The 9,710-nt window shown below is 30.3% G+C and overlaps 1 protein-coding gene across 1 annotated transcript; it reads left to right on the top strand.

Annotated features, from left to right (window-relative positions):
• The first annotated feature begins 3,420 nt into the window (after positions 1–3,420).
• LOC106780524 lies at positions 3,421–7,645 on the top strand. The gene is made up of 10 exons (XM_014634080.2): positions 3,421–3,945; positions 4,029–4,184; positions 4,251–4,382; positions 4,452–4,590; positions 4,701–4,739; positions 4,845–4,919; positions 5,000–5,059; positions 5,684–5,748; positions 6,886–6,976; positions 7,365–7,645. The coding sequence occupies exons 1-10, from the start codon at positions 3,671–3,673 to the stop codon at positions 7,416–7,418; spliced, it is 1,086 nt and encodes a 361-aa protein (XP_014489566.1). The 5' UTR covers positions 3,421–3,670; the 3' UTR covers positions 7,419–7,645.
• Positions 7,646–9,710: the final 2,065 nt, after the last annotated feature.

Genomic DNA, 9,710 nt, shown 5'->3' with positions numbered 1-9,710 from the left:
CTAACTACTTGATGTTGCAATCATCCCAACAACACATCAAATTTATCAACCTTCTTTCTTGATGCCTATCTTAACAAGGCTAACTAAGTGTAAATAATACTTGAGATTTTGTGTACCCAAAAAAAATGTTAAGAAATATACTTTATCGTTCTTAAGACACCTCTAATATAATTATTCAGATTAATGAAAGTGATTAGGCAAGTTGACTTTTCAAACTTGCAAAACAATGTTAACAATGTATTCAATTTATCTTTATTGATTGAGGAAATTAAAATTTGAAACAAATTGAAAGTTTGTTAGATGTCATTTTTCAAACAGATGGTGAGCATTTATGTCACTAGATTTTGGCAGTTAATTTTGAAGTTGTTCAGAATAATTGATAGAACAACACCAATTATTGATGAATAGCATTATTTAATCACAGAAAACACAGACAATTTCTGAATTAAACATATGATTCCATAGAATATTGGGTATTGGAGAAAAGAATGCAGATCAGTGCTTGCAATTTCATTAGAACTGATAAACTCAACTGTGATATGATACAGGCTTTAGCTATATAAAGTTAAAAGAAGGAAACAACATATTAAAAACAAAATAAGTACCTAATCTGTTTATAACAGAAAACGGAATTACAATAGTAACATAAAGTTAAACGAAATACTGATTTACGAAACTTCTGAGAACCGATAATAGATTAAGTATTGGAAAACTTAAACTTTTTAAATATCACAGAGTTGAAATAGTCTAAGAATGCACGACTTCGTTGTATGAATGAAGTCATGTGAGCCTATACAACTTGTTTGTTTTTGTAAATTTTTTAAAACTTGTTTATTTTTGTAATATTATAAAGCGCAGATTTACCTATTTTCTTAAAACAACACTCTGTTCGTGTTTAAGAGATTATGTTAGAATGCCTTTTGATCCTTTTGGTACTGAAAGACTTTCGAACAATTCTTTTTGCTGGTTCACATTTTTGCTCCCTTTGCCATAAAGCGTCTAAGTTTAAGTGCTTTTGCTGCACAAAAACTATTTGTGGGAGAAATGCATTGATGATGCTGAGTTTGCTACATAAAAAATATATTAAAATAATAGTAAACCTTCTTCTACCTATATATATATATATATATATATATATATATATATTTCTTTTCTTTTTTTTCTTTTGAGACGATAGTGTAATACGTACTTATTAGATGATATAATTCTTCTTATAAAGACATTTCTCAGATGAATTTGTGTGCTATCTTGTAAACTGAACAAACAATAAGGAGAAGCAAAGCATTTCAGTTGCAAGTGTCAATCAGAAACAGGATACAAGTAGCTCAGCTATATATTCGAGTGGAAGACAAGGAGGAGCATTCCTACCACAGATTTCATCGTATCAAGTGACGATGATGAACAAGAGACAAATGCTGGAGACATTTCTAGCGGAAAAAGGTGGAGGAGAATCCTCATATTTCTATTTCTTATTGTTGGCGTTTCTGCACTCCATATTTTTAAAAAGTTTTAGTTTTTATATTTCTGAAAATGACATTCTTGAATAAATGTATTTCATAAATAATAAATTTTAGTCCTTTACGATCCACTCTTCAAATAAATTGTATGAATAGTTATAATTTTTTATTAGAATGTGAGTTTAGGCCTAATTCAATTCTACAAAACCGTGTTTTGTAAGGTGAGATTTGTATCTCACTTATATATCATAAATTATTCTAGTCAATGAAAAACTTTCAACAACATTTAAGAAAATTATTTTAAAAGGTTGATATAGTAAAATATAGTACAATTAAAATAATTAAAAACTAATAACAATTATTATAATTTATGGTTTTAGTACTTCGGACAACTTAAAGTTAAAAAATTCATTCATTTTATTTGAAATTGTAATTTTACTAGAAAAAGAAAAAAAAAATCATATATAAAGTAGTTATAACTCATACAATTTTATATAATTCAAAATTTGAAATTACAAAGTTATATTATGTGAGACGACTCTTTATTTATAACAAATATTAAATTTTTTTTATTATATTGAGATATCTTTCGATGTCAAAGATAAGATAGAGTGAAAAAGAAGATATTATTAATTTTTCATATGAAATTTTAATAAATGATCTAAATGATGATGTTGGTGGAGGAGAATCCTCATATTTCTATTTCTTATTGTTGTTGGCGTTTCTGCACTCCATATTTTAAAAAAGTTTTAGTTTTTATATTTCTGAAAATGACATTCTTGAATAAATGTATTTCATAAATAATAAATTTTACTCCTTTACGCTGCACTCTTCAAATGGAATATATAAATTGTATGAATAGTTATAATTATTTATCATAAAAGGTAGAATCATTAACATATTATTAAATATAAGATTAAAAGAGTTAGATACATTTAAAAAAATTATTTTAAAAGATTAATACAATAAAATATAGTGCAATTCAAACAATTAAAAACTAATAACAATTATTACAATTTATAGTTTTAGTACTTCGGAAAACTTAAGCTACAAAAATTTATTCATTTTATTTGAAATTGTAATTTTATTAGAAAAAAAATCATATATAAAGTAGTTATAACTCATACAACTTTATATAATTCAAAATTTGAAATTACAAAGTTATATTATTATTATTATAATTTATGGTTTTAGTACTTCGGACAACTTAAAGTTAAAAAAATTCATTCATTTTATTTGAAATTGTAATTTTACTAGAAAAAAAATCATATCTAAAAGTAGTTATAACTCATACAATTTTATATAATTAAAAATTTGAAATTACAAAGTTATATTATGTGAGACGACTTTTTGTTTATAACAAACATTAAATTTTTTTTTATTATATTGAGATATCTTTCGATGTCAAAGATAAGATAGAGTGAAAAAGAAGATATTCTTAATTTTTCATATGAAATTCTAATAAATGATCTAAATGATGTATTATTTACTTAATTTACTAGTAATAAAACATTTTTCTGATAATTATATTTTTTTATCTCAATATTAAAGATTTTGAGTCAAATACATAATTTAATGTATTGATTGACATCTAATAATAAGTTGAGATTACTTGGTCGTATTAATATGCATATTTTTTCTATCGAAAATAGAATTTGAGATCAAAATCATCCTTGTTAAGATAAATGAGACAATTTTGATCTTGATTATGATTTATTGATCCACTTCTAATAAGTTTTAACCAAGTATACATCAATTTCACACATAGAGTTATGTTTATACTCTTATAATTGACATATAAAGCTTATGAAAATGTAAAAACACATTATTTTTTTCATAGATTAGTAGGTAAAGTAATGGACTTCACAATACTTGTTGAACTAACGAGGAGTCTTTTCTTTTAATATTCTTTGGTAGTACACCATAACATGTGTGACAAAGAGAGTTTTATTTGGAGATTCAATATGAGAACAAACACTTTAGTTTGAATTGTAGGTATCTTATTCCGATATATGCTAATTATGTAGTTATAATGTTTTGGAAAGATTCAACGATGATTATTATTGATGAAAGGTATGATTACTAGAAATGAAAAATATGAGCAGGAATAGGAATAAGAAAAATATAGCAATATGGAGAGGAATTGTGCCCTAATTCTGTGAATGGGCGAGGGAAGCACAGACTAAACAAATTGATTGGTTTAATCGAATCGAATGATGGCAACTGTGTCCATGGGAATGGGAATGAGAACACTCTCTTACCCACTTCCACTGTTTTCTTCTGCGCCAATTCTCAATCCCTTCCCTTCTCCTCGTAGAACCTTTTCCATTTTTCAAGCTGCAAGTGTAAATGCGAATGCAAATGCAGATGCAGATGCAAATTCCCCCTATCACCGTGCCCATGACTTCGATCCAGAGCTGCGGTCGGTGCTTGAGCTTGCCACCGATACCGAGTTGTCAGAGATTGAAAATATCCTTTTCGGTCCAAGGTCAGACTGTAACTCACTACTTTCTTTCAGTTCAATTCAGTTCATCTTTCAAGTTCTCTCACAATCCCTTTCCAATCTCACAGTTACTTCAGTCCTTTGCTCAAATCAATTCCATTCTCAAACACAGCCCAGCTCCAGCGTTCCATGATTGGAGTCGACCTGAGCATGCGTCTTCAATTTATAGAAGCTCTCGAGTCCCGATTCTTCTTCCTTGCTGCCGATGCCCGCTCTACATTAAGGTTCTTTTTCATCTTCCACTCTCTCACCCTTTCGCCATATATCTAACTGGCTCTTTCCTCTTCCAGGGGTTGGAGGCCATCTTATAGAAATGTTTTGCTTCACATAAGGACGAAATTTGATATTCCTTGCTCAACCCGATTGTCAACACACGACCTTGAACTAGAAATTTTCCTCCACCTTTTGCACTGCAACTCTACGTAAGTCAACTTACTTCCTCTCTTCCTGGTTTCTCTCTCATCACCTCTAAAGCTTTTATAGTCCTGTAGTGAAGAACCAGGAAACTACCCTGCCTTCTTCGACGAAAGTGCTGCATCTGAAGGTCAGGGCACTCTACACCATGGACTCAGTTCATGGAAACTGCACTCCAAAGTTGGTGCCCAAGATATTCGATCGATTCTTCTGAAGGTTTGTTTACTTTGTTGCTCAACTGATTCACTTCACATGCCGCTTCTTTTAATATCGTCTTAAACTTTGAGTGATTGGCCTTTTCCATTTTTGTTCCTCTTCTTTTGAAGGGAGGTGGTGTTTTCACATTGTCCAAGATATACCAATTGGTAAGAGGATGATATCTGTGTTTTATTTATTCTCTCTTTAATGTGTTTCCAAAAGAAAGCATTTTGGGNTTCTTCCTCAAGTCATGACTAGATGCTGACTTGTAGTTAGCGAGGAAATTATCTGGGAAAGTTCTTGCAGAAGCTGCCAACTACCAGGTTAAGAAAGAGTTGGTGAAGAAGGTATAACTGGTGAGATTTCTGGTGCGTTGGTATTTCCAAACAATAAGTCCAACATGCATTTTGCACTTTATGATTTACAGGGTGGGCAGTTAGCTATGATTAATTTAGAATCCAGAGCAGCCTTGCTTGCAGCAAAACAGGTACCTGAAAAGAGAGTTTGATATGCTTATATTATTATGCAATCTTTATTTTAATGGTATAAATTTTCAAGTTTATGTCCATATAGGTAGATGGATTGACTTTTTGAAGCTTCAATGTTTCATGTCATAACCATGAGTTTGGAATGTGAACTTCTCATGCANCAGTTAAATAATTAAATATGAAATAAGTATAAACTTGATTCCCCGTCATCTGTATAACTTTATGCACTGTCAGTTAATGAAATGATGTCCTACCATTTGAGGAACCAAAGTATTTTTTGTTGTAACAATGTGACTGGCTTTCTAATATGTGGGGCATGATTCACTCTTGTATTAACGTTTGCAATTGGACCAAAATTAAATTTCATATGTATTTCTTCCAGTTTACTTAGACATTTATGAATCAACCTAAGCCTAATATTAGTTGTGATAATTTAGTTCTATTGCAAGAAAATTTAATATCAAGATACAATAGTGATCTCTTGGTAGTTAGATTAAAAGAATTAGTTATTTTCTTTGTTTCATATGTCTATTGTTTTTTCTTTTTCTTGCTAAAACAAACTAATGTTTCTGTTTATGTTGATTTTATAGCATGTTTCTTAACTGATGTTTGATTTATTACAGGGTTTTCTCGGTGCTGCATCTAGATACTTGGGCTTTAGAAGCGTGCTCACATTACTTGGACCTGTGTATGTCATGCGCCTGTTCTTGTTTTATGATTTCAACAATTTCTATCTGCTTTTTATTTTCATAATAATACCATTTCTTTTTCTTTGCTTCTGTTTCATGTTTATAGGAAATACTAAATAATATTTAAACGAGTCCTCACCTTATTGATATTAAAAAATTCAGATTATAATGAACCTTTCAGGTCTTCACAAAGGGTTTTCCTTTTCATACAAGCGCTGTAGTTCTATTTAGTTGAACTCCTCGCATCTTATTCCCCCTATCTAAAGAACAACGCTAACAATGCACACTTTAGTACTTACTATCGGGTGATTTTTACGAGGGACCCAATAGATAGGGATTGTGACCACATAGTTTAGTAGGTCCTACATAAATTTCACACAATAGAAAAGAGTGTCACATATTGTGTTCCTGGCATTTCGCTTAATCTAACAATTTCCCTCTAATTAACCAATTGTCTGTCTGTTTTTAATGTCCCTATTCCCTTATAATTAACGAAATTAACAATACACTTGTTAGTACTTACTTACTGTTGGATGATTTTCGCGAGGGACCCAATAGATAGGGAGTGATGCCCACTTCGTTTAGAAGATCCTAAATGAATTTCACATAATAGCAAAGAGTGTGCTACCTATTTTCTTCCTAGCATTTCTTTTAGTCTAACAATTCCCATCTAATTCCCTTGTTCTGACTGTGCTTAATTCCCTTCCCTTCTATTCTAACTATATCACTTCCATGTAATTCAACCTTATTCCCTGGGTTGAATTCTGAAAATGTATAAAATATCCATTCTCCCTTTTAGCTTTTTCCACTGCCTTCAGCTGGGAGGTTGACAAACATGGCGATGAAGACAGCAAATGCACCAATCTGCTTCATAATTTTTCAAATGGCAATTTGTTTGTCCATGACTTCAGCTTGGCCTATTGGTTTAAATGACCTTAGTTGGTAGGTTTGCACTGCCTTGTGTAAACCCAAATATTGGGACAATGATGGGCATGATCCATTCGATAAGAACATTGCTCAATGTTTGGATTTCCATCTTTACCTTGTTCCATAATCCTGTTTTCTTTCTGATTTTGGTACGCTACGAGGCACAATTAGCGAGTATTTCTGTACATTTTATTTGGCTTGTGGAACAGGATTTGGGGAACATTTTTGGCTGATGTTGTCATTCAGATGCTTGGAACAGATTATGCTAGAATCTTGCGAACAATTTATGCTTTGGCACAGGCAAGATATATATGTCTTATTCTTCTTCCATTTTAAGCTTGGCCCGATTAACTTTATGCTGTGCCTATTTGGTTATTTTATTTAAGAGAACTTGTTATCTTTAATTTATATACATATTTTTTTAAATTACCGCTAAAAATTAGATTATTGCTGTTTTTGGTTCAAAAGACGGCACTGACAATCTGGCATAACTATCCATTCCATTTGTAGAGCCGGTGTCTGTCATCCATGGATGCTCTATTGTGTTTTAGTTTTAATTGAAGAAAATGTGCGCCTTTTGAATTTCAAATTTTTCTGTAGAAATATATAGGCGATACCGAGTTTATGTGTAAGAATTATTATTGCTATACTAACTGGTTTTCTTATTTCCACTCTGTTTTTGCTTCAGATACGAGCCATCCGCACATATCGGTTGCCTTCTGACGTTACTGATGAATTATAGCTAAGGACTTTCCTTTCACGGATTTATTTAGTACTCTTTTTTTTTTTGGATCTCGTTGAAGCGGTTAGAGGAACGACATGTTTAGGGCAATACAACCTCCACTTTTCAAAAGTTGTAAATAACTGGTATTAGTATTTGTGCATAAATAGTTGAGAGGGACTAATCGATTTTGTTCTGTGTGGTGCTACTTTCTTTTTCTGCTTGAATAAAAACTTCAGTTTATGAAATCATAAAGTATAAAGATACGAGCCCGAAGATTTGAAAACCAAACTATTTGCCTCCGTAACTCTGCACTGCTATTGGCATCTTGTTCTGGTGCTGACTCCAAAGTGACTGGAAAAAGTATGCACACGAGCGGTTTCTTTTAGTAAATAATAACAATTTATGTAAAAAATACAAAATATATTTATGTGACTTAGGTACAAAATATATAAATGTATTGATACAAGAGCAGTTTCTTCCTGCACATCTATATCTTTCTTCTTGTAACAAAGGTATCGATGTACTAAAGAGTGTATTGTTAGCATTGTTCTTTAGACAGGAGAATAAGAACGAAAGGGTTCAACTAAATGGAATTAGAAAGCTTGTATGAAAAAGAAAAACCCTTTGTGAAGACATGAAAGGTTCATTATAATCTTAATTTTTGAATATCAATAAAGAGAGGACTCGTTTAAATATTATTTAGTATTTCATATAAACACATTTTCATCATATAAAGCCTTTAAATGATGTCAGTGAAAATTTAAGTTCCTACCATGACCCTAAAAACTAATTTTCCTCAACAATTTTAAGAGTATAATTTAAAGGCTTTCTTTTCATACTGTCCTTTATTTTCTTTTAATTTAACTGTGCAAACAAAACTCATATTTTAAGAGTAATCTGTCCTGCCTTAAAGAGGAGCAAATATCAATTACTTTCAAAATTATTTTACAATGTTATTTCTTACTATAATCTTTATTTTAATATAACACATTATTTTAAGCCTTTCCATCAAATTAAAAGAAAATGAAGAATGAAATGTGTTTAAAATAAGTAGATGCCTTTCCATCCAATCTTTATTTTCTTTTTATCTAACAATTACAGTGAAAATCATATTTGATCATTAGATTAAAAATAATGGAAGACGGGAAATAGAAATAACTCTTTTAAAACTACTATTGATATGACTATATTTTCTCAAAAAGGAAGAGAGAAGACTTAAAAGATTGTAACGCAACGACAGATGAAGAAGAACAAACAAGTGAAAGCAGCGGTGAAGAACTGCAGGAGCATGGAAACCCTATTGTTTTAGTGCTACAACACGCTGACCAAAGAGGTTGGATAAAGGCTTAAAAGAGATTATCTTACATGTTGTCTCTATTTCAAAAGTTTTTCAATTATTTAAATAAATCAGCTAACTAATATAATTTTATTTTGGTCACAAAAGTAATATTAGTTTACCCTTCCTTTATTTGAATAAGTATTTTTCACATATCCTTAATTAAAATGATTATAACTTGACCCATCTTCATTTATACTGTATTTGGATTAAATAATAAAATATTGTAAATAAAAAAGAGCATAACAAAAAGCAAAAGATAAAAAAAAAAAAACGAGAAAATAAATAAATAAAATTTACGTGTAAAACTTTCTTTTTGTGAACTATTTCTAATATTCTAATTAAACTATTTCTAAATGAAACCTAACTAAATCGTGTGAATTACGTTAATATGAATCTTGTATGCCTTTAACTTAATTTTAAATAAAAATGTGTCGAATAGTCTCTAAAATAAAATATAAAATCTTGGAGAATTGAGTTGTTACTCTTTTACTATATCGATCCAAGTTTGCAGATATTTTATATTATTAAATAATAATCGAATAATATATCTTTTTGAGAGTAAGAGTATTATTATCTCTTATCAAATGTATAGATGGAAGGATAAATTTAGTTTAATCCTTGCAAAAGTAATCTTATAAGATTAGTTGTTTCTGTTAATCAATAATAGGAAGACTTGGTAAATCGGTTATTAGTTGGGTGATTATGATCTAAACTAAAATTGTGTGATTATGGTGATGGTTTTAAAGACACACAAAGACAATGTTAGCGTAAGAAGAGATGAAAATAAATTGAGCTTACCCTTTTTCTAGAACATCTTAGCCTAATCTAAAAGAGTATTAAATTTGAGGGATAGAAAATAGTTTGATGGATGGAATAATAGGAAAATGATTTTGCGTATAGGAGTGTTTCCTTGGGTGAGAAGTTACTGTCATATATATATTTCTCTTATATTTGATGATATACACCTTAAA

The sequence above is a fragment of the Vigna radiata genome, chromosome 1 (assembly GCF_000741045.1).
Source record: "Vigna radiata var. radiata cultivar VC1973A chromosome 1, Vradiata_ver6, whole genome shotgun sequence".
Taxonomy (NCBI): Eukaryota; Viridiplantae; Streptophyta; class Magnoliopsida; order Fabales; family Fabaceae; genus Vigna; species Vigna radiata.
The sequence above is the reverse complement of the archived record's forward strand: the minus strand, read 5'-3'. Positions and strand labels throughout refer to the sequence as shown.